At 43.2% G+C, this 26278-nt stretch overlaps 1 protein-coding gene across 6 annotated transcripts in view; it reads right to left on the bottom strand.

Moving 5' to 3' along the window:
* LOC118391030 (opioid-binding protein/cell adhesion molecule-like) overlaps positions 1–26278 on the bottom strand; it is a 521103-nt gene that overhangs the window by 21075 nt on the left and 473750 nt on the right. For all 6 annotated transcript variants that reach the window (XM_035781960.2, XM_035781959.2, XM_035781963.2 and 3 more), the window contains one exon: positions 23534–23659. In XM_035781960.2, coding sequence (XP_035637853.1) covers positions 23534–23659 — 126 coding nt within the window. The remainder of the gene's footprint in view (positions 1–23533; positions 23660–26278) is intronic.

Genomic DNA, 26278 nt, shown 5'->3' with positions numbered 1-26278 from the left:
CAGAGACCTGGCCGTGTGGTGCCAGGACAACAACCTCTCCCTCAACGTGACCAAGACAAAGGAGATGATTGTGGACTACAGGAAAAGGAGGACCGAGCACACCCCAATTATCATCGAGGGGGCTGCAGTGGAGCAGGTCGAGAGCTTTAAGTTCCTTGGTGGCCACATTGCCAACAAACTATCATGGTCCAAACACACTAAGACCGTCATAAGGGCATGACAAAACCTTTCATGTCTTGTATATTAAATGTCCTTAACTGTTATTGTATGTCTTTGGAAAACTGAAAATGTAAAACAAAAATGTAAAAAATTAAATTAAATACACTATTTTGAAAAGACTACATCAACAGAGGCTTTTGGAGCAGCCCAGTTATGTTGTATTCCTCACTCTATCCTTTCCTTAAACATGTCAATTGGGGGGGGACCTCCCCTTGGGTTGTGCCGTGGCGGAGATCTTTGTGGGCTATACTCGGCCTTGTCTCAGGATGGTAAGTTGGTGGTTGAAGATATCCCTCTAGTGGTGTGAGGGCTGTGCTTTGGCAAAGTGGGTGGGGTTATATCCTTCCTGTTTGGCCCTGTCCGGGGGTGTCCTCGGCTGGGGCCACAGTGTCTCCTGACCCCTCCTGTCTCAGCCTCCAGTATTTATGCTGCAGTAGTTTATGTGTTGGGGGGCTAGGGTCAGTTTGTTATATCTGGAGTACTTCTCCTGTCCTATCCGGTGTCCTGTGTGAATTTAAGTATGCCCTCTCTAATTCTCTCTTTCTCTCTTTCTTTCTCTCTCTCGGAGGACCTGAGCCCTAGGACCATGCCTCAGGACTACCTGACATGATGACTCATTGCTGTCCCCAGTCCACCTGGCCGTGCTGCTGCTCCAGTTTCAACTGTTCTGCCTGTGATTATTATTATTTGACCATGCTGGTCATTTATGAACATTTGAACATCTTGGCCATGTTCTGTTATAATCTCCACCCGGCACAGCCAGAAGAGGACTGGCCACCCCACATAGCCTGGTTCCTCTCTAGGTTTCTTCCTAGGTTTGGCCTTACTAGGGAGTTTTTCCTAGCCACCGTGCTTCTACACCTGCATTGCTTGCTGTTTGGGGTTTTAGGCTGAGTTTCTGTACAGCACTTTCAGATATCAGCTGATGTATGAAGGGCTATATAAATACATTTGATTTGATTTGATTCAATTCTAAACTAAAAACAGCCTTCAAGCTCATCACCATTCCGCATACTGACACTTTCCTGTGGAAAACATGACGAGCTGATTCACGTAGCCGCCTTTGTAGTATTGCGCTTTAACCATCACAGCTCTGCTCACAGCTCGAATCACCTGACGAGGGTCAAGAGAACCCTCAGAAAGCACAGGTTCGCTCGTGTCCCTGATTCTCTATTGCTGTCATGAGTCTCTCTAGTGTCTCTCCCTCGTTTCCATTTCCCTCTCTTTGTCTTTCATCATTCTCATTAGCCTCTTCCTCTATTAACTTACTACTTTTCTCACTACTGCAAAATCAAATTCAGACTGCATCAGGAAGCTAAGTATCTGGAAGCTAAGTATCATCAGGAAGTATCTAGTGCTCAAAAAAACGTGTTTTGAGCACTAGACGTAATCCATGCAGTTGTGTGACAAGCGTCAATAAAACAAATGTTGTTAGGAATGTTATGTAGCCTACTTAGCAAAGAGCGGTTTTTGTCTGGACTCTGGCTTTCCCCTTTAACGTTCTGTTCAGAAACTCAGAAATTACAAACTAACTTACATGTATGTATATGTGTTCCATACCATACACCATATGAACACTAACAATATGCCTTATAGCAGGCTGGGTATCTATCGACAGACTTAAGACTTATTCTCAAGACGGTGCCCCTGGCTGACCGTTAACTGAGGGGTCATCAGAGGACAGAAATCGACAGATCAAACTTGTGCTCAACTACTGTACATACTGTGTAGGCAACAGTAGACAAACTGCAATAACATATACTTCACAACTTCACGAGTACAGACTGGACATTTTTTTCAGACTCTGAAAATGTACTATCTACATAAGAATAAGATACAACACAGGCAGTTTGAAGGGGCCATAATTGCCAAGCTGGAGGTGTTCATATGATATCAATGTTTCCTGGACCATTTTATGGCTGCCGTAAAATATGTGTGCCGCAGGGGGAAAGTAGCTAGCTGATATCTGCAGTCACAGAGGAGACAAATCCCACAAAAAACAGAGGAAATGCAGCAGCATACGCTGGTGGGCACCCACAGGACTTCCACTTCCTGTGTGGAGGAAGAAGAGAGGAAGGTCGTGGGGACCATCTTGGCTCAGCCGAGGCAGAGTTGCCTATCAACTGCAGGCGTTACTGTGCAACTATGAACACAAAATGCTTGTGTGTGAAATACTGAAATGGACTCTATCAAATATAAGACTGTACACTTTGGAGAAAATCGAACAAATAAACACTGTGTTAAAATGCAATCCGCTACTTGAAAATCTTGAATGCTCAAAACTGAAGTACTCAAGTAGTACTTGATACTGAAGGGGTACAGGCGGACAAGCTGTCAGTGAGAGACGAGATGCCACAAATATAACACAGCCTTCTGCACGCTGTATCTCCAGTCGTCATTTATTTCTCGCAGACTGAGAAAAAGTGTACACTCATAAGACCTGACCACACAGAGCACGGAGGGCCTGGGATAGTAGGCTCCCTGTTGCAGAGGCTCCCTTGAACTCGCTGTGTCTTTGAAAACTAAGGAAGGACCAAACTTGTCCCGCAGGGAGATTCTGGTTGTAGACAGATAGATGTATTTAAAAAACTGTCTAACTGAAATACCTTATTTACATAAGTATTCAGACCCTTTGCTATGAGACTTGAAATTGAACTCAGGTGCCTCCTGTTTCCATTGACCATCCTTGAAATGTTTCTACAACTTCATTGGAGTCCACCTGCGGTAAATGATTGGATATCATTTGGAAAGAAACATGCCTGTCTATATAAGGTCCCACTGTTGACAGTGCATGTCAGAGCAAAAATCAATGAGGTTGAAGGAATTGTCCGTAGATCTCAGACAGAATTGTGTCGAGGCACAGAACTGGGGAAGGGTCCAAAATATTCTGCAGCATTGAAGGTTCCCAAGAACACAGTGGCCTCCATCATTCTTAAATGGAAGAAGTTTGGAACCACCAAGACTCTTCCTAGAACTGGCCGCCCGGCCAAACTGAACAATTGGGGTAGAAGGGCCTTGGTCAGGGAGGTGACCAAGAAGAGGGTGGGGGCAATGCAAATAGTCTGGGTAGCCATTTGATTAGATGTTCAGGATTCTTATGGCTTGGGGTAGAAGGTGTTTAGAAGTCTCTTGGACCTAGACTTGGCGCTCCGGAACCGCTTGTCGTGCGGTAGCAGAGAGAACAGTCTATGACTAGGGTGGCTGGTGTCTTTGATAATTTTTAGGGCCTTCCTCTAACACCCCCTGGTATAGAGGTCCTGGATGGCTGGAATCCTCACCCTGGTGATGTACTGGGCCGTACACACTACCCTCTGTAGTGCCTTGCGGTCCGAGGCTAAGCAGTTACCAAACCAGGCAGTGATGCAACGAGTCATGATGCGCTCGATGGTGCAGCTGTAAAACCTTTTGAGGATCTGGGGACACATGCCAAATCTTTTCAGTCTCTTAAGGGGGTATGGTTTTTGTCATGCCTTCTTCACGACTGTCTTGGTGTGCTTGAACCATGTTAGTTAGTTGGTGATGTGGATGCCAAGGAACTTGAAGCTCTCAACCTGCTCAACTACAGCCCCGTCTATGAGAATGGGGGCATGTTCGGTCCTCCTTTTCCTGTAGTCCACAATCATCTCCTTTTTCTTGATCACGTTGATGGAGAGGTTGTTGTCCTGGCAGCACACGGTCAGGTCTCGGACCTCCTCCCTATAAGCTGTTTCATCGTTGCTGGTGATCAGGTCTACCACTATTGTGTCATCGGCAAACTTGATGATGGTGTTGGAGTCTTGCCTGGCCATGCAGTCATGAGTGAACAGGGAGTACAGGAGGAGACTGAGCACGCACCCCTGAAGGTCCCCTGTGTTGAGGATCAGTGTGTCAGATGTGTTGTTACCTACCCTTACCACCTGGGCGGCCCGAAAGGAAGTCCAGGATCCAGTTGCACAGGGAGGTGTTTAGTCCCAGGGTCCTTAGCCTGGTGATGAGCTTTGAGGGTACTATGGTGTTGAACGCTGAGCTGCAGTCAATGAATAGCATTCTCATATAGGTGTTCCTTTTGTCCATGTGGGAAAGGGCAGTGTTAAGTGCAATAGAGATTGCATTATCTATGGATTTGTTGGGGAGGTATGCAAATCGGAGTGGGTCTAGGGTTTATGGGATACTAGTGTTGATGTGAGCCATGACCAGCCTTTCAAAGCACTTCATGGATACAGACGTGAGTGCTATGGGTCGGTAGTCATTTAGGGCAGGTTACCTTAGTGTTCTTGGGCACAGGGACTATGTTGGTCTGTTTGAAACATGTTGTTATTACAAACTCAGTCAGGGACAGGTTGAAAATGTCAGTGAAGACACTTGCCAGTTGGTCAGCGCATGCTCGGAGTATACGTCCGTCTGGCCCTGCGGCCTTGTGAATGTTGACCTGTTTAAAGGTCGTACTCACATCGGCTACGGAGAGCGTGATCACACACTCTCATGTATGCTTCAGTGTTACTTTCCTCGAAGCGAGCATAGAAGTCATTTAGCATGTTTGGTAGGCTCGTGTAACTGGGCAGCTCTCGGCTGTGCTTCCCTTTGTAGTCTATAATAGCTGACAGAGTCTTAGTACCAATACATGCTAATACACCCCCCAAAAAAAATGTGGATGCCAAGTCAATTTCAGTGTCTTTTTATTACTGCGTTCATTCCCGATTTCCATCATATATATATATATATATATTCATTTTTGGGAGAGGCTATATTAATTCATCCGAGGCCACTACCAATGGTTTCAGGTCCGTCTCCCAAATGGAACCCTTTTCCCTGTAAAATGCACTTTTTGACCAGAGTCCTATTGGCCCTGGTCCAAAGTAGTGCAGTAAATAGGGAATATGGTGCCATTTGGGACGCAGCCCTGGTCTAGCGGACACACATTGCCAGTCAGGTACTGTGGTGGTGTGAGATACCAGGGATCCCTTCTGATCTGGCAGAAGCCTCTAAGCCATCTATCTATCATGAAGCGGTGAGGCGGCAGGGCGGCTGCTGAGCTAGGTCATGACTACATCGAGAGCTCCGTACAGGGCCAGAAATATCACCAATCCCCCCTCCCCTCCTTCCTCTCCTCCTCTGTCCTCCCTCCCTCCTCTCCCTCTTGGGATGGATACATATTTTATTCTTTATTTGTCACTCTGGAAAAGCCTTGTAATAACTGGGCCCACACTGAATGGCCTCGAGGCAAGAGGATAGTGCAGTGCACTGGAACTGTTTGTGATGGTGGTGGTGGGGCTGAGAGATTGAAGCTTGCACTGCTACTGCAATGAAAATAAGCATTGGGTTTGGCTGTATTTAACTGAATGCGGTTGTGTATACTGCCTGTATCTTAGGGAAACAGAACAGTGAGCAGTTAAATTATCAGAGTATTGGAGTAGTCTAACATTTCTCCTGTCTTTATCAATCGCACACATTTTGGAGTTGCCATGGAACTACAGTAAACACACCAACCTGGATAGCAAAATACGTTGGATAACACCAATTTAGGCTGAACACCATGACAATGCAACACCATAAACAACTTAAACAGTGCCATATACGTAGTTGGAAACAAAAAACAATTGGATGCAGTCAGAATCACTGGCGTCCTTGTGCTGTCTAAGGGACACAAAGCATTGACAACAGCATACTTTAACTACCTAACAGACTGCTGGTTATCTACACTTCCATTCCCCTGTTCCACTAAATGCCCCTTGCCCTGGACTTCGACCTCTACATCTCTCAGTTTGTTGGTTTTGATTAGTGCAAGGAATATAACATTGATTTCAGTGGCGGCTCCCAGTTGGGGATGGTTAAGAGAGTAATAAAAAATAATTCAGCTGTCAGGGTGCCTGTTTTGATCACAGGAGAGCATCTGGGAGAATGTTTTGGGGGTGCAAAGGTAAAACCTCTGAAAATGGCTTATTTGGTTTGTTTCATATGGGGATGTGTCTTTAGGACGTTTGTATTTCACTATCTCGCATTTCTGAGGAATTAAAAGTAGCTAAGTATTGACGGATACACAAATTGCTCATAAGAACAATGCTTTAACTTTCCATGCCAAACTTCTGGGAGTATGAAATCTAGAATAATGCTCATTGATTTCAGTTGAATGAAAACAAAAACAAACAATTGAATTCATTGTATTTCCAAGCTAATTGCACTTTCAATCAAACAGGTTTAGATAGAGATTCTGTACGTTTTGCAGTTGGATAGTATCCTGAATCCAATATTGGGTCAAACTCCCTATCATACTAAAGCAAAGTGTGACACGTTCCAGGAAACTAGTTGTATGTCGCGCGTCACTACTTCACAGGAGAGCCATTTTAACTTAAACTTTTTTAATCAAAATGCTATTTTTGGAAGAAATGCCTTCTGGAACATGTGAACTTTCATGTGCCTTAATTAGAAATGTGCATGCCATCTGTAAATACGAACAAAATGGTTAAATTACAAACCTAGTTGGTTTAGCCACAGAAAAAGTTGGCAACCTTCCCGCTAGCCATGATTGGTTGAGATAATGAGTGGACTGGATATGCCGAGAGATGAGTTCGGATTGGTCTGCCATGTAGCACAGTTCTGTCTAAAATAGGTAATCCTTTATTATGCAGCTTTTTCTTTTAAAGATATCACGTAGTAGAACTGCACAAGGTAGCTCTCCACTTTCTGGAGGACTGAGTTCTGAAATCAGTGGACTTCGAGTATGATAGCTAATGAGATGGTGAAAATTCTGGCGTTTGATTGCAAATATACAGACAGAGTTGAAAAGAGAACACACAGAAGGCTGTTGTATAAAACAACTGTCTCCTGATTACATCTTCAAACTAAGGGCAACCATGACATCCGTGACAGAGAGAAAGAGAAGTGTCCATCCACGTATATGGGTATTACACGTATTTAATTTAGTCCGAAATTAGTTTTCATTTCAAGTTAAAGTGAAACTGTTAGCTAGCTAACACTAGCTGGCTGGCTAGCTAACGTTACATGTATGATCTGTGTAGTAATATAATTAATATCTGAGCCATTTGCTTTGTTAGTTATAGCCTACTGTTAGCTAGCTAACATTGAACCTCGTTGGTTCATTACCTGCCGATTCATGCAGGGTAGTAACATCATAAATTGTGATTATGGTTCATTTTTCTGCTAGCTAGCTGCATATCTAAACAAAAGACTCCATTATGCAAGTAACTATTTCAATAGAATGTTATTGATGTCACCGCGACAACTGTCGATAGACTGACTTCAGACTATCTACTCTGACTTCAGAGCACTCTCATCTGAGTGTGCCAAAGCGCAGAATAACTGACAAATGTACGAATGCTCAACACCTGTTGAATATAGCCTGTGTCAGTAAATGCTGGCAAAACAATTGTAATTCAATTGTTATCCAGTCACCAATGCTCTGGATAACATAAATAATAGCCTACACAAGCTCTGCTAGGGCGAGTAAAATGGTCAGATTGATCTGTTCTCTCATTTGTGTCTGGAAGTAGCTAGCAACCTAGCAAACGTTAGCCAATTAGCATAGGGTGCTTGAATCCTGTTGTCAGGGCAGAACGCTCGGATCGACCCTACTTTTCAGCCAGAGCGTCCAGTCTGTGCTTTGAACTTTCCAAGAGCCAAACAATCTCAGTTTACGAATGCCCAGAGCACACTCTGGCACTACAGATTCAATTTACAAACACACCCATAGTATAAGCCAGCCTTTAGTCTTGAAATCTTTGGTTGTTTAGTACATAGCCTCACATGTGAATCCTTAAGGAGATGGTCGGGGCGAAAGCTTAAACAGGTGTGAATGATGCTGAGTGGGTGTAGACACAGAAGAGCTCTCCAGTAGGTACCAAAACATTCAAAGGCCATTTTCTCAAAAGTGAGGTTACAAAGGTTATCAACTTTCAAAGCAGAATTACTTTCCCATTGTTCCTCAACTGTGGTGTATGATATACCATTTTCTAGCTCTGAGTCTCTAATTTTATCCCATGTTAAAACACTACGGTAGGTCACAAATGTGGGTCTAATAGTATTCATTATCTGTGTCATGACTGATTATTTTACAATCGGTTTCATTTAGCAAGACAACACATTCCAACTAAAGCTTAATACAATATACTGTATATGTAGTAGTAGGGTGCAATTATGGGTCCACTAATTAGTGTTGCACAATTCCAGTAACCTTCCATACACCTTCAGCATTTGTATTATTATTTAGACAGTACAAAAATAGCAGGGAATCAAGAGCATGGGAAGCCAAAGTAATATACTGTAATATATTGTATGCTCTCTAATATACTGTATGCTTTGTGTCAGAGGTGTTAATACATGCTTCAGCTAGTTTTACAAAAGACTACACCTTTGCTTTACACAATAGTAAACATCATGTTATGTCAGCTACACTATGAACAAAAAAAAACAGATTGTGCTATATTTGTTTATGACCATCAAACAGAGGTCCTTGAAGTAAGAATAGCCGAACAAGTACAGTGTCCAGTGCGGCACTGTTGTACTGTAAATCTCCCCTTTATGTGTTAAATACAATCTGCATGGTTATTATCCCCATTATGCAATCACTATAAAATGTTCTCCATGATTCAACATACACATTACACACACAACACACATTTAAAACTGCTTCCCATCTTATAGGCAATTATGATGAATTGAATCTATAAAAGTCCAGAGTTTGGCAAATTCGGGTGTAATCTATCAGAGGACTCCGAAGTTAGCTCTGCTGAGGAGCCCAACTACCGGCACACTCCGTTAATGGTATTCTAAAGCAATTGAAGCACTTGATGCGCCAGCTCAAATTGAAATAGTATTTTCATGTGGAATATGTTCTTGTTATAAACATAATATTCCCTCTGTTGGTTTTATAGGCCAGTGATGGGACTGTTCAAGGGAATAACAGAATAAGCAGCTTTTCCTAATTAGGGAGAATGTTATCTTCTTAACTTCCCATCTGGAACGCCAAACTACCCACATAGAAATATAAGACAGTTTTTAACATCCAGCTGTGGACCTATTCAAATCGGCTTACTTATTTCATTTTGAAAAATAAATAGATGTCATGATCACCCCCCGTAAACTTTTAATACGGCAAGTATCCATTTGGAATGGAAATTGATTAGCGTAAATTGGCGTCATGTGATTTGGTTTAATTATCTTGTAGTAAGTGCATCCTGTTTTTGTCTGGTATTGTTTTGTGCGGGTGGGTGGGTATTTCTGTACTTCGTTAACCTACTTAACCAATCAGCACTAACTTCATATTCAAGATGACTGGGTTGCTCTGTCTGTTTGGTCGTTTGACAATGAGCCTCTGCACACTCTTTCTATTCATTGGATCCCAATGGCAGTATCTTTTATATAATTCAAATAATATATCTTCAAATGAAAAGACAGGTTCATAAGTGCATAATAATGAACTCAGTCACATGTATGTGCTGTTGCCATCTCTTATATCTTTAAACACACGTCATACATAAGGCTTGACAACAACGGAAGAGTTGACTACAGTACACACAGTATGGGACTAGGCTACAAAAGCATGTACATACATACACTACCTTAGGTTTTATAAGTGAACTTCACAATACTCAACAAGGTATTTATGGTATGCGCGACTTCAGATCATTAGAATGCTATCGCAAAAAGCCACAAAATACAAATTAATGGATTTCTGCAAATATGTAAATACCATGGAAGTCCTCTTACAGTTGGGAACATCACAGTCCCATTGATCAAACAACCATGAAAAGGTAGGGTCTCTCTCCCTCAGTTACCTATGTACATCAACAAGATCAACAACTAATGCTAGTCAGAGCGAGATAAGCTAAAATCTAATGAGGGAACATTAGCTAAACCCTCTCAAACTTTTTAAGCTAGTTGCTATCAAAATTGCACTTAAACAATGGGGAATAGTAGCCTGATCGTCCTTCTGCAGCTTGTCTGCCAATGCATGCTTGTCCCAACGAATGTTTGACAACTGAATGGGAACTTGCCTGCTAACCAAACGACACCTGCCTCTCTAGCTGTAGCCACTGAAAAACAATATTAAGGGAAAAAGTCAGTCACTGACCCACTCATGCAATGACATGACATCCTCCCAGCAGCTAACTAGCTAGATACCATAAGGCTCTATATTTTTAGCTTGCTAAATAAATAGCTAACTAGATAAGTAGATACGCTAGCTCAGGTGTATCAAACTCAATTAGCACATGGAAAAACACACATTTTGCATGCCAGACATAGCATCTTTGTTTTTACAAACACCCCAAAAATGGCCATTGTTTTATTAGGAAAAAGATCATGTCCACGTATGTACTTAGAAAACTGTATAGAGCATTTTAACATATTAAAACAAAAGGAGATAAATCATATTTGCTCAGCCTTTGCTGCCATGCTTGCTGGTGTGGATAATATGCTGCGACCCTAATAAAAAAAGATTTAGTAACTCCAAATAACACAAATGTAGCTATAGGTTTGTTGTAACATTTAAACTTAAAACATGTTTAATTTTCTTTTGCACTGCATGGATGACCAGTGCTGTTGAATGCAGCATTGCTGTATGGTGCACTCAAAATATATTGTAGATGAGTAGCCATCCTAGGCTACGACTTAATTGTTACTGTAATAGGCCTACACGTTTCTCCTTTGCATGTTTTTTTGTTGTTGCAGGTTTTGTTTATTGGGTATTCATTGCCAAGCTTAAAAACTGAAGCCAGACTGCAAAATGTTTGTAGCCGAGCTAGGCATGTGTCTGTACACTTTCCCTCCATTGCGTGCTGTAAATGGGACACATGAAAGCAGCGCGAATTGAAGTTGTATTCACTAATGCGAGCGCATCAGGCTGTAAGTTCATAAAGTAGAGAACTCAACTCTTGACTCATTTATACTCGCCCGTGGGCCTTGTGTTTCAGACGTGCGCTACTAGCATATTAGCCTCGTTTTGAGTTGTGATCGCTAGTTTGATTGTATTGACATTCCCAGCCTTAGTTACAGTCGTCCGTTTTTTAGTTATTGAGTTATTGAAACTGAAACAGTGCATCCTTAATGGCTGGTGGTGGAAAACAATGTAACAGGCCAGCTGTGATTTACAACCTGATAGCAATATTTTTGGGACTCCCAAGAAATGTATTGGTGAATTACACTGAACAGAAATATAAACAAAACATGTAAAGTGTTTGTCTCATGTTTCAAGAGCTGAAATCAAAGATTCCAGAAATGTTACATAAGTGCAAAAAAAGCTTATATCTCTCAAATTATGTGAGCAAATTTGTTTACATCCCTGTTAGAGAGCATTTATTCTTTGCCAAGATAATCCATCCACCTGACAGGTGTGGCATATCAGGAAAATGATTAAACAGCATGGGAATTGCACAGGTGCACCTTGTGCTGAGTACAATAAAAGGTCACTCTAAAATGTGCAGTTTTGTCACAACAAAATGCCACAAATGTCTTAAGTTTTGAGGTGGCCTGCAAATTGCATGCGTACTGCAGGAATGTCCAGTAGAGCTGTTCCCAGAGAACAGAATGTTAATTTATCTACCATAAGCCACCTCCAAAGTTGTTTTAGAGAACTTGGCAGTACATACAACCGCAGACCACATAACCATACCAGCCCAGGACCTCTACATCCGGGCTTGTATTGTATGCAATAATTAAATTCATAGAATTGAATTCCAATGTTTGCACTGAAACCATCTGCCAGACCACTCAGTACCATTGACTCAAACGTAATTGTCATGGACATGTTTAACTTGGATCAGCCTCTCAGAATAGCACTAAAAACCAACAAGCAACCCAGAAAAGGACAAGAAACAGCCCATACTAACATATGTAGCCTGAGAAACAAGGTTCATGAAATGTACAACTTATTAACACTTGAAAACATGCATATTCTGGCCATCTCTGAAACACACTTAGATCATTCCTTTGATGATGCCGTAGTATGTATACCTGGTTATAGAATATATAGGAAAAATATAAATGCAAATGGAGGAGGTGTTGCCGCTGTGGGTTTGCACAGCCGAATAACTTCTGCACAAACTGTCAGAAACTGTCTCAGGGACTGCAGTCTTGACCTGACTGCAGTGCATTGTAACCGACTTCATTGGGCAAATGCTCACCTTCAATGGCCAATGGCATGCTGGAGAATTGTGCCCTTCACGGATGAATCCCGGTTTCAACTGTACCGGGCAGACGGCAGACAGCATGTATGGCATCGTGTGGGTGAGCGGTTTGCTTATGTCAACATTGTGAACTGAGTGCCCTATGGTAGTGGTGGGATATGGTATGGGCAAGCATAAGCAACAGACATCAAACACAATTGCATTTTATAAATGCCAATTTAAATGCTCAGAGTTACCATGACGAGATCCACCACAATCACCTCATGTTTCAACATAATGCACAGCTAAATGTTGCAAGGATCTGGCAACAATTCCGGGAAGCTGAAAATGTCCCAGTTCTTCCATGGCCTGCATACTCACCAAACATGTCACCCATTAAGCATGTTTGGGATGCTCTGGATTGACTCGTACAATAGTTTTTCCAGTTCCCGCCAATATCTAACAATATAAAATCAAATCAAATGCGCCGAATAAAACAGTGAAATACTTACTTACGAGCCCCTAACCAACAATGCAGTTAAAACATTTTTTTTTGGAGAAGAATAAGAAAAAAAATTAACAAGTAAATAAAGAGCAGCAGTAAAATACCAATAGCGAGACTATATACAGGGGGGTAACAGAGTCATTGTGAGGGGGCACCGGTTAGTTGACATAATATGTACATGTAGGTAGAGTTATTAAAGTGACTACGCATAGATGATAACAACAGATAGTAGCAGCGGCGTAAAAGGGGGGGAGGGGCAATGCAAATAGCCTGGTTAGCCATTTGATTAGACGTTCAGGAGTCTTATGGCTTGGGGGTAGAAACTGTTTAGAAGCATCTTAGACCTAGACTTGGCGCTCCAGTACAGCTTGGCATGCGGTCGAAGAGAGAACAGTTTATGACTAGGGTGGCCGGAGTCTTTGACAATTTTTAGGGCCTTCCTCTGAAACAGCCTGGTATATAGGTCCTGGATGGCAGGTCCTGGATGGCAGGTCCTTCTGTAGCTCAGTTGGTAGAGCATGGCGCTTGTAACGCCAGGGTAGTGGGTTCGATTCCCGGGACCACCCATACGTAGAATCTATGCACACATGACTGTAAGTCGCTTTGGATAAAAGCGTCTGCTAAATGGCATATATATTATATATTAGGAAGCTTGGTCCCAGTGATGTACTGGGCCGTTCGCACTACCCTTTGTATTGCCTTACGGTCGGAGGCCGAGCAGTTGCCATACCAGGCAGTGATGCAATCAGTCAGGATGCTCTCAATGGTGTAGCTGTAGAACCTTTTGAGGATCTGAGGACCCATACCAAATCTTTTCAGTCTCCTGAAGGGGAATAGGTTTTGTCGTGCCCTCTTCATCACAGTATTTGTCAGGACCCGGTTACGAACCCGGGTCTCCGGAGTGAGAAACAGTCACTTAACCAACTGAGCCACGAGTAGTCGGCAGAACCCAGAAGATGAGGCAGACACAGCAGTACTTGAGACGGTGTATTTAATGAAGTAAAAAGTGAAGTCCTTCAGGAAAACATGAAACTCCACAACCTCAAAAGGAATTCCACAAGAACAAAGGTAATCCTCCAAGACAAAAAAGGTAAATCCACAAGGTGGTAGGTATAGCATAAAAAGCCTCAAAAGATACTCAAAAATAAATAAACAAGAACAAAAAAAGAATTCCACAAGAGAGTCCACCGGGATCAACAAGAGTTCACAGAATACTAGGGCTGGGTGCTAACATACAAACACAGAGCAAAGAACTGAGGAAAATTAAGGGTTTAAATACAATCAGGGGAAACGAGGCACAGGTGCAAATAATAATGGGGATCAAGGGAAAACAAAAGGTCAAAAAGCACAATGGGGGCATCTAGTGACCAAAAACCGGAACAACCCTGGCCAAATCCTGACAGTATTGGTGTGCTTAGACCATGTTAGTTTGTTGGGGATGTGGCCACCAAGGAACCTGAAGCTCTCAACCTGCTCCACGGCAGCCCCATCAATGAGAATGGGGGCGTGCTCGGTCCTCTTTTTCCTGTAGTCCACAATCATCTCCTTTGTCTTGATCAAGTTGAGGGAGAGGTTGTTGTCCTGACACCACATGGCCAGGTATCTGACCTCCTCCCTATAGTCAGTCTCGTCGTTTTCCGTGATCAGGCCTACACCTATTGTGTTATCGGCAAACTTAAAGATGGTGTTGGAGTCATGCCTGGCCATGCAGTCATGAGTGAGCAGGGAATAAAGAAGAAGGACTGAGCACGCACCCCTGAGGGGCCCCTGTGTTGAGGATCAGCGTTGTGGATGTGTTGTTACCTACCCTTACCACCTGGAGGTGACCCGTCAGGAAGTCCCGGGTCCAGTTGCAGAGGGAGGTGTTTAGTCCCAGGATCCTTAGCTTATTGATGTGCTTTGAGGGCACTATGGTGTTGAACGCTGAGCTGTAGTCAATGAATAGCATTCTCACATAGGTGTTCCTTTTGTACAGGTGGGAAAGGGCATTGTGGACTGCAATAGAGATTGCATTATCTGTGGATCTGTTGGAGCGGTATACAAATTGGAGTGTGTCTAGAGTTTATGTGAGCCATGACCAGCCTTTCAAAGCACTTCATGGCTACAGACTTGAGTGCTACAGGTCGGTAGACATTTAGGCAGGTTACCTTAGTGTTCATGGGCACAGGCACTATGGTGGTCTGCTTAAAACATGTTGGTATTACAGACTCGGACAGGGAGAGGTTGAAAATGTCAGTGAAGACACTTGCCAATTGGTCAGCACATCGCAGTACACGTCCTGGTAATCCATCTGGCCCTGCGGCCTTGTGAATGTTGACCTGTTTGAAGGTCTTACTTCGGCTGCAGAAAGCGTGATCCCACAGTCTTCCAGAACAGCTGATGCTCTTATGCATGTTTCATTGTTATTTGCCTCGAAGCGAGCATAGAAGTAGTTTAGCTCGTCATTGAAGAGGAGTGGGACAACATTCCACAATCAACAGCCTGATCAACTCTTCGAGACAATGTTTCTATTCTGCTAACAATGCCTTACTGTATGTCATTGAATTTTGAATCAATTAGAACCTATTTTTTAAACCTCTAATAAAGTTTGTTTTGAAGCATAAACTGAGAATTTGATATTTTTGACTGATATGTTTCATATCACAAAGTAGTTAAAACGCTGTCAGTTCCACTTTAGTGTTAGTTTTAGGCTTGTCGTGACGTTGTATTAGTTAATGTGACGACTGTTGCTCATCGAATGATTGAAGGTTTCTAATTGCGTGATTAATGATGTTACAAAAGTAGCTAATTAATCAGTTTCCCCTACAGTCTCATTCTGAACGTTGCATAATCCGGGAATATGCAGGGAACCGGGTCCCACCAATGAGTTCGTACCACGCCAATCTTAGTTGAGAGAAATATACATTTGGGTGCATTTGTCAGCTATGCTTATTTTAACCCTAGCCTTGCCCCAAACTGCCGCTCTCATGGGTCAGACTATAAGGATGTAATTACATGTGGGAGGTCTCAGATGGGAAGCTCCACGTGGGTTGTTTAGGCTTCTCAATGACGCACTTCTCCGGTGCAACTCTCTGGTCGTCCTCACGATGTCAGTGTTCTTTTGGTCTAATTCCTCGCCCTTGCTCTGGGAGGGCTCTTCTGAGGGCAGACAGCTCTGTAGCTCAGAGCTCACAGTGTAGGAATGAAACAGTGTACATACCACGATTCGATGGAGAGTGGAGGTTAGGTGTTCCGGGTTGAATTCACCCGCTTAGACACAGCTACTCATCAGTAGCATGGGTAGAAACATATTTCTTTGTCTTCAACCCTGTGTTGAGTTTTGAGTTCGTTGACTTTTTAGAACTCGGCTGCAGCTGGGGTCACGTAGTCTGTTATGTTAATTCTTCACTCAATGTCATACCCTCGGGTCAGAAGTGGGCGTAACCGCCTTTTGGGCAATTCTCTGGGCGAACCAAGATAAGAGGCAAGGTCTAGATTTGACTAAAATCCAATTTTAGACAACTAACTTCACATTTCATCTTTACCAAATCATTGTCTTTGATTTGGACATTTTTCACACAACGTACAATGTATAAACACCAATCATATCATAGGAAAACTATTACAGTTCCAATGTTTTTGTAATAACGTAATCTATTAACCTTTAATAACAAAACAAAATTACATACATTTTCATATTCCATCTATCATCATGACCACCATTGTGGCTGACGGAAACCATTGTTCCAAAGTCCCCTTTTTGCATGTTTAATGTTCAGAGGGTGGTTCTCCATAGTGAGAGGACACAGGAATGTTGTCAGTGGCGTAAGATTTACCATGGGTGTGAGGGGTCATAAAAAAAACATCTTCAGACCCCTAGATCTCGCCTCCACTTTTTGGGGTTGAGAGATAATCTGTAGGGTTGTGGTCTCCTGTAACCTGACCTGATCAAGACAGTCATGACAGGCCTAACATAAATTGTGCATTTGACAGCTCATTTTGACATGGTGAAATGGAGAGGTTGGAACCAGGTGCAGAGAAGAAGAGAAGGGACTTATAAGCTTGAGACTGACACTCGAACGATGACAGTTCAGTGGACCAGTTCGGCAGTGTGTTGTGAGCATACTCTGCCCAAACGAGGAACTTGCTCCAGTTGCTGGCTTGGGTGGAGATGAAACAGCGGAGGAACTTCTCCAGCTCTTGGTTGGCCCGCTCTGTTTTCCCATTTGACTGTGGGTGGAACCCCGAGGAGAGACTCGCGATTCCCCCAACAGGGGGCAGAATGTTTTCCAATACCGTGCGACGAACTGGGGCCCACGATCTGAGACAATGTCCTGGGGAAGTCTGTGTATTCGAAAGACATGGGTAATCATGAGACCATCGGTCTCCTTCGCTGAGGGCAACTTGGGTAAGGCGATGAAATGGGCTGCGTTGGAAAACCAATAGTGGTAAGCCCTTGGGATTGGGGAACCGTGTGATAAAGTCTATGGACCAAGGCGGCTGGGGATGGGCAGAGGTTGGAGCAACCCAGCCGGTTGCTGTTGTGAGGACTTGCTTTAGGCACAAGTGGAGCAGGCCGTAATGAAGGATCTCACATCCTCAATCATGTTGGGCCACCAGAATTTCCACCTCAGGAACTCCAGTGTCCGATTAACCCCTGGATACGTGTCCACATTGTAGTACTCGGGAATGGGCTGATCACGGAACATAAAGTCTGTTAGTGGGACCCCCATCAGGTTCAGGTTCTCGGGTCTGACCTTGTCGGACCGTGGTCTCAAAACTCCATATCATGGGGTCCACAATGCGGGACCTGGGGATGATGGGCTCAGAGTCCCTCTCCTCATTAGAGACATCGTGTTAGCGGAACAGGGTGTCTGCTTTCTGATTCTTGTATCCCAGGTGATAGGCTAGTGTGAAGTTGAACCTGTTAAAGAACAGAGCCCACCTAGCCTGGCGAGTGTTCAAGCTCTTGGCTTCTTGAATGGAAACCAAGTTCTTATGGTCCGTCCAGATCACGACAGGTCGAGGTACCTCCTCCAACCAGTGTCCCCACCCCTAAAGGGCCCACTTAACTGCCAAGAGCTCCCGGTTGTCTACATCGTTATTGCATTCGAGAACTGGCGAGAACTGCTTGGAGAGAAAGGCACATGGGTGCAGTTTTTTGTCCCCCTCGCTCTGCTGTGAAAGGACCGCCCCTGCTCCGGTGTCCGAGGCGTCCACCTCTACCACGAAGGGACGGGTAGGATCAGGATGGACGAGGATGGGTTCAGAGGTGAAACATCTTCCCGAATGCCCTCTCAGCCTCGGAGGTCCAGCAAAAACGGTTCTGGGACTTGCTGGTTAGGTGCGTGAGAGGCGCTGCACCAAAGTTGTAAAAATGTGCAAACCCGAGGAACCGCTGGACTTGTTTGAGTGAGGCTGGACGCAGCCAGTCGGTGACCAACTCACCTTTACAGGGTCAATTTGAATGCAGGCGGTAGAGGAAAGAAACTTGGGATACATGGAACTCACACTTCTCTATCTTGATGTATAGTTGACTCTGCAGGAGGCATCTCAGGACTTGGCGGACGTGCAGGATGTGTTCCGGATTGGTCTTGGAGAAGATCAGGATGTCGTTGAGGTAAACAAAGACAAACCGATTCAACATATTCCTAATCTTGTCATTGACCAATGCTTGGAAGACTGCCGGTGAGTTTGATAATCCGAAGGGCATGACTAAATATTCATAGTGGCCACTCAGGGTGTTAAAGGCAGTCTTCCATTCATCTCCCTCCCTGATTCTCAGCAGATTGTAAGTGTTGCGGTGGTCCAGTTTGGTGAAGAATTGGGCCCCATGGGCCAACTCCAAGGCAGAGGACATCAGGGGTAGTGGGTAACGATTCTTAATCATAATCCTGTTCAGCCCTCTAATCGATGCAGGGACACAGACATCCATCCTTCTTTCCCATGAAGAAGAAGCCTGCACCAGCTAGGGATGTGGATGAGCGAATGAAACCTTCCTCCAGCAACTCCCGGATGTAATTGTCCATGACTACTGCTTCAGGGGTCGAGAGGGAGTACAGACAGCCCCGGGGATGGGTGGAGCTGGGTAGAAGTTCTATGGCGCAGTCGTATGCACAATGAGGAGAGAGGGTGGTGGATTGCCTCTTACTGAAGGCCTCCCCGGAGGTGTAGTACTCGGGAGGAAGAGCGGATAAGTATTGGTTTTCAATACATGCCGGGCAACAGGGCGAGGCTCTTGATGGGGGTCTTAGGCATTTAGTCTGGCAGTTCTTACCCCAATCTAGTAAGTGTTCCGTGGACCAGGAGAATAGTGCGTTATGTAGCACTAGCCAGGGGTACCCTAGGATAAGGGGGTTCTCGGTAGCAGTGATCAAAAGAAAACTAAGAGTCTCCGGGTGGTTCACCCCAACCTGCAGTAGAATGGGCTTGGACTGATAATCCACCTGGCCGGAGCCGATGGGGCGTCCATCGAGGGCTTGAATCTGTAGAGGGATGGGACATTTCATGCAGGGGATTTGTAATTCTCTGGCGAAGTCAGAGCCCCGGAGTCCACAAAGGCTTGAATGTGGTGCTGACGGTTATCCCAATGGATGGTCGCGGGTAGTGTCAGATGGTGATCGGGTAGCTGGGGTGTAAATGCACAGCTCAGCAGGGTCTCCCATTGTCCTGGCGATCCCCAGCATTTCCTGTCAACTCTGGGCATGTAGAACGGAGATGGCCGAGAGCGCCACAGTAGAGGCATCAGCCATCGCTGATGAGTCCATTGGGTCCATGTTGAGGCAGAAGCTTGCTGTGACGTGGTGAGGTTGGACCAAGGTGCAGAGAAGAATCCAGACGAGGAATCAGTGGTTAAGAATAAACATAATACTTTACTGAGAAATGGTAGCTGCAGGATCACAGTACATTTGAAAAACAACAAACACTCTCGAAAACCCACGCACACGGTAAACAATTCAAGTTTCTGCAAAGGACAACAGAAAACACACCTCTTTTAACAGGGAAATCATGAGTAATAGGACACACCTGGGTGTCATTAATGTCTCTAGTGACAGGTGGACAGACAGTGCAAGTAGTCTGTGCTTATTTGTAAAAAAACAAACATTTGGCCATGACCAATGACATTTAGTATGAGAAGTTGGCAAAGGCAGTAATAGCTGCACCCTATGAAATTATAAAGGTATACTGTATAATAAAGTCTCTGATTGCTCTTGGCCAATGTCAAAAATGCTGAGACGCCCAAAGCTTTCTTAACTGCATTTTTAATTTACCATCATTCTCTTGTTGTGCTCATCATCAGTGTCACTAGTTAACACTAACGGATTGTCTTTGACGGGTAAAAGAAGACAAGAAAATCCATCCATGTGTAATATTGGGGTAAAGGTTCAATAAAAATATAATGCAGTCACTATCTCGTGCACTCAGGAACAAGTCTGTGCCCTCTTTTATATTCTATTTATATTAAGATTATGTTAAAGGTGTAACACTCATAACGTTCAGTATCCTGTATCTTAAGAGCACACAATGTCGGGTTTGAAATGTAGACTTGTGGGAGAGAAACACAACAGCTGTAATTATTTCTAAAGGATTCTGTATTGGGATATGTGCACTTTTACATTTCAGCAGGGCGACTTACGGTAGTGGAGGAATACATTTGTCATTTTTTGTACTGGTGAGAATCAAACCCACAACCCTGGCATTGCAAGCACCATTATCTACCAACTGAACCACATGGGACCACACAGGACCACTTACACACAAATAGGGGTTGTGAGGACTATAGTAATCACTAGACTCTGGGAAATATGGAAGTAATACATGCTATTAAAAGGGAAAGCATTGGAAGGTACTTTAACATGCTATGGTTCTGATTCTAAAAGAATACCTAAGAGTGTCCTCGTGCTGTTACCTAGGAAACATACTACATGTATAGCTAGATAGTCAATTCTACAAGTTGAACGCCATAATGTTGATTGACAGTTTTTGAACAATGATGATTATAATGTGTGGCATGAACATAATGTCTCCCATCAGCGCATGCCAAAAGCAGATATAATGCATGAACAATCTAGTGCAGTTACAGTATGGTTCACAAGCATTAGAATGACCTCATATACAGCATACAGTAGAAAAGGCCTACACCCAGGGGGGAAATTGGGGGAGAACTCATGTAGATACAAAACATAAAACCTGCCTCTGGGATAACAGTCGTAACGAGCTATAAATTATTCACTGTTACCACCTGAATGCATTAAATTGAGTCTGTCACTACTCTACTGTATTGTACTGTAATGTACTCTACATTTGACTTTACTGTGTACTGTAATGTACTGTACTCTGCACTGTACCGTGCTGTCCAAACTTGTGAAACATAGATGTCTACGATTGGTTCAGATTTGGTCCGGTCCGGAAAGGACTAAATCTTAACCAATTATAGATGTCTATGCTTTAGCTAAATCAAGGCCAGTCCGGAGCAAATCTGAACGTCTATGTTTGGGCCAAATAAAGGCTGTCTGGATGTCTGTGGATTACTATGATTGGTTAGGATTTCAAGGCGGGTCAGGACCGCCCAAAAAAAGACAGAAAAAAAAGATGCCCAAAAGACGTTGTTTGAAGTCAAATACTTTGTGGGAATCAATTAAGTGTCTGGCTATGTCATTGTTATTTTCAATCATAAAACCTGATTAACTGCTCCAAACCTGGACGGAAATTATAAAAAAAGGCAACAGTACAGGCAGGGAAAAGGCTAGTAACGTCATCCAGGAGATCAGGAGATCAGGAAATAGGTTGATAACAGGAAATCCAATAGACTAAAGTGCATGCAGGAAATAGGCATCATTAGTGAGGCAGGAAAAAACTATCATAGATGGGAGGGTTAAATTACAGGAGGAAACCAGCACTCTGAAGTGCATCACAAGGCAAACAATACTTCACAATGATGTGGTGAACTAAATAGTGTATGATAATGACATACAGGTGTGTGAACAGGTGATCAGAATTCAGGTGATTGGGATCTGGAGAGTGAGCTGCGTTCAGGGGATCTACGTGTTTGAGAGTGTGAGTTGAAAGTAGACGTTACAATGATGGCATATACTGTGACACATCAGAAAGTTCTCAGTTCATATACAATGCCTTCAGAAACTTTTCACACCCCTTGACTTTTTCTACGTTTTGTTATGTTACAGCCTGCATTTAAAATTGATCAAATAGAGATTTTGTGTCACTGTCCTACACACAACACCCCATAATTATGTTTTTTGAAATTTTTACAAATTAATAAAAAATGAAAAGCTGAAATGTCTTGAGTCAATACGTATTCAGCCCCTTTGTTATGGCAAGCCTAAATAAGTTCAGGAGTAAACATTTGCTTAACAAGTCACATAATAACTTGCATGAATTCACTCTGTGTGCAATAATAGTGTTTAACATGATTTTTTAATGAGTACCTCATCTTTGTACCCCACACATACAATTGGCTGTAAGGTCCCTCAGTTGAGCAGTGAATTTCAGACACAGATTCAACTATAAAGATCAGGGAGGTTTTCTAATGCTTCGCAAAGAAGGGCACCTATTGGTAGAAGGGTAAAAATAGAAAAAGCAGACATTGAATATCCCTTTGAGCATGGTGAAGTTATTAATTACACTTTGGATGAAGGCACTGTATGTACATCTCCACCTGTCTCTCCAACTGGCTGCATGCACATCAACATTTTTGATGCCGAGTGATATAGCTCAAAGACTAACTGCTTGTTTGTGCACTTTAGCCAGTCTATAAAGTATAGACACCGAAGGAGGCGATAATTGAGTAAATGTGCATGCGTCTTCAATGTTTTCAGGGGGTACTGGCACAACAAGTGACAGTTTTTCTTTTTCAGTCACTGGGCCCAATTATGGCTCCCCCCAGTCGAGAAGAATCCTGGAGTGTGTGGAAAATGGAGCCCTATCAAAGCAACTCGCCACTTATCTCCTAAAAGACAGGGCCAGTCACATCCTTGTCGTATTAACATTTAAATTCTGCGAGATTGAGATTGAGAGAGAGAGGGGAGGAAACTGTTGCGCAATAACATCTACGTGAAATGTAGCTCATTACAAATGCAAGCTTCCCCTCGCCTGATTAAGTGAAGCATAGACTCTTAGATAGGCAGACTATTTTGTGGTCTTCCGTCCTCTGGACAAGATAGCGGCATGTTTGAGCCCAGTGCTTTAAATCTACTCAATGTCAACCGTGACATGTTTCTCTTTGCAACAACGCTCACAATACGCAAATTATTTTGAAATGTATTCCATCATTCACTCACTTGCCTCCAAAACATTATTTCTATACATATCATTAGTGGGTAATGGTGATTAGGGAACAGGTAGTAGAAAAGATAATGAGATACTCATAAAGGAAAAGGATGCAGTTCACCAAGTGTCATTGGGGTTACCTAATGTCAAGGTGACAGACTGGAGTCAGTTGAGAGAGAGGGGGAGTGTGTGTGTGTGTGTGTGTGTGTGTGTGTGTGTGTGTGTGTGTGTGTGTGTGTGTGTGTGTGTGTGTGTGTGTGTGTGTGTGTGTGTGTGTGTGTGTGTGTGTGTGTGTGTGTGTGAGAGAGAGGGGGGGGGAGTGCTAGAGAGGGGGAGGGGGCTGGGGAATGAGCGAGAGAGTGTGAGAAAGAAAGAGCAAGAGAGAAAGAGCGGGAGTGTATATAAACAAGTAATTGAGGTGAGAGGCTTGTAGGTTTTGTCTTACCTGAGGGAGAGAGAAGTTTCCAGGTGAGCGAGGGTTCTGGTTTGCCACTGGCTTGGCACATCAGAGTGACGTTCGAGCCTTCGTTGACCACGATGTCCTTCGACAAGTTGATGATTGTGGGGGGCACTGCAAAACACAGAAAACGACACGTGTTTGCTATTTGCTTTGTTTGACCATTTTATTTTTGTAACATTTTATTTGAATTTTTTGGACAATTAACAAAAACATACATTATTATTGTAACTTTGTTACCAAGAATTTGGATAAAAGATAAAATACAAAATATTGAAATATAAAATACTGTAAATATGACAGGTGCGAGCAACGGAGTTCTCTGAATCTTGATATCAAGTTAGCGTTGTGACAGCTACATCAGTGTCTCTTATAACATATAAGCCAGTCTCCGAAAAGTGGAGGAGCACTCAGAAAAAGATAGCCTTTCCTGACATTACAGTTTACCCTTAAAAGCATTCACTGGTGCTAGAGTGGACTGAACAAAGAGCCAGAGCTATTCAACCATAACCTCAATCAAAATGTGACCGTGTCACAGGAGTTATTCCACCTCAAAGGAAGATAGTGTATTAAATAGGCCTTAGTTTGCTGTTTGGGCCATGGGTGCACCTAAGGGCCACCGTAGCCTGCTCACCATCAATACACTCGGATAAGTTCAGCTAGAACAAGGCCTACTCAAGCTGAGGGTGAACGTAAAGTAAGAAAAAAGAACAAAGTACACTAAACATTACTATGGTTGGTTGGAGTACATTCAGATGAAACCATTTCTACAGATCATAAACATGGGGTTTTAGAATGTGGTACAGAGAGAGCAAAACATGGTTGCAAACCACAGATGTGATCTGAAAACTATGACCTTGAGCGTTGCTAGTGCAGATCCAAAGAGAAACAGCCACTTTCAGGAGTCTCTTACCAGAACACACATTTCAGCTTTTACTTTACACCTGCTCTTCACTCAAAAGCTCACCCCTGACAGTGCAAATCACTGAAGTTCTGCAAAGATCTGGAAACTAGTCTTTGAAATATTTTTTATTCTTCAAAAAGCAGAAGCACCAGGAATAGCACCTTGACCTAAAAACAGTCAAAGTGTGAAGGGGAGCGAGTTGAGCAGTGAGCTACTATACAAGAAGGGACTTCTGCAAGCAAGCCTTAAAATGTCTCCCCTTTCTATGGTCATGTGTAGATGGGATACAGCTATTGTGAAATTGATGTCCAAAGTGGATGTTTTAAAAAACAAACATTTTAACTAACCCTAACCCTTTTCCTAACCTTTACCTAATTATCCTAACCTGCTACATTAATTATCCTAACTTACTGTTTAAGTTCTCCTTAACCTGCTACGAAAACCCAATTTTGACAAAAGCTGTGACAATAGCCCTTTCTATGTCCCTCCTCAATGTCACTCTGGACCTGGCACCAGAGTGAGGTAGCAATAAACATTGCTCAATTGAGTGCTTTTCCACTAACAATATGTATAATTCCTCTCAAGCCACTTCAGGTCGTGAAAATGCCATCCATTTCCTACAACTTCATTTGAATGAGTGATATTGAATGATATTATTAGGTGCTGAATGTTCCACATCAGGGACACTTGTTCCCCATCTCTGGCAAACTCAGCTGATTAAACTAATTGCATCCTCAAATGAAAATGTGTTGATTAGTTGGAGGTTTGTTAGATGGAGCAAAAGTGTGACACCACAAATCAGACCCCTGAGGAATGGAGTTGCCCATCCCATTCCACATTTTTTTGAGGAAGTGTAATGGCGGACTGACAAGCTATTTACCAAGAACAATGTGCCCCACCTATGATGCTTTTCCTCTCAACAGCAAGTGGCAGGCAAGGTATCTGCCAAACCAAAGAGAGGTGTCCTCGTGTTTCGACATCTCCAATATGTCCTGTCAAAGGACACGTTTTGTTTTCTCTCTATATATTTCTATTTCCAAGAAGACAGTGAGATGTATGTTCTTTTTGAGAGGAGCCCAAAGAAATGTGGGTTCAGTACCAGAAGAATGCAAACGAGACACAATTCACCTCATGGCTGATGTATTGATTGCCTTTGTACCTTGAACACTATTTGAGAAGAGTGCAGTGCAAGGCCTAATCCTTGTCTTTGTGGAACCCTTGCAGAGAACAAAAAGGAAACAGTCAGCACAAATATAAATAAAAAGTCAGTACAAATATACAAATAATCACATTATTTAGGGAGTCACTGGGAACAGAATGGCATGTGATGCGTAAGCCCGTGTCACTCCCTAAAATGCTGAAGCACCGTTAGTAATTTGTTGGAATTTTGTGAACTAAATGCGTGTCAAATGTCACACCATCACTTTAGTCAACAAGCCAGAGGAATGTCTAATGATTTGGTGACTCTTCACTGAGTCCCACCTCCCCCCGAGATGCACACCTACACACATACCCAGGGAGAGGTTGGAGAACAGGATTAACCACAGTGCAGCGCCCCTGGAGCAGTTTAGGTATTAAGTGCCTTGCTCAAAGGCACAATGGCAGGAGATGCTGACGAGGCCAGGACACTAATACCAGCAATCATCTGATTTTCCACCCACTCCCACCAGATTTTTCCTGACAACAACCTGCGATTCTAACCAACATTCTAACCAACAACTCTCCCTCTCTCCCTTCTCAAAGATGCCCTCTGGTGGTCAAACTAGCACTAACTAGCATTAATGGTACCAGTGGTTCACACTTAAATAACATGCCATAAAACTCTGCAG

The sequence above is a fragment of the Oncorhynchus keta genome, chromosome 12 (genome assembly GCF_023373465.1).
Source record: "Oncorhynchus keta strain PuntledgeMale-10-30-2019 chromosome 12, Oket_V2, whole genome shotgun sequence".
Classification (NCBI taxonomy): Eukaryota; Metazoa; Chordata; class Actinopteri; order Salmoniformes; family Salmonidae; genus Oncorhynchus; species Oncorhynchus keta.
This window is presented reverse-complemented; position numbering and strand designations above follow the sequence as displayed.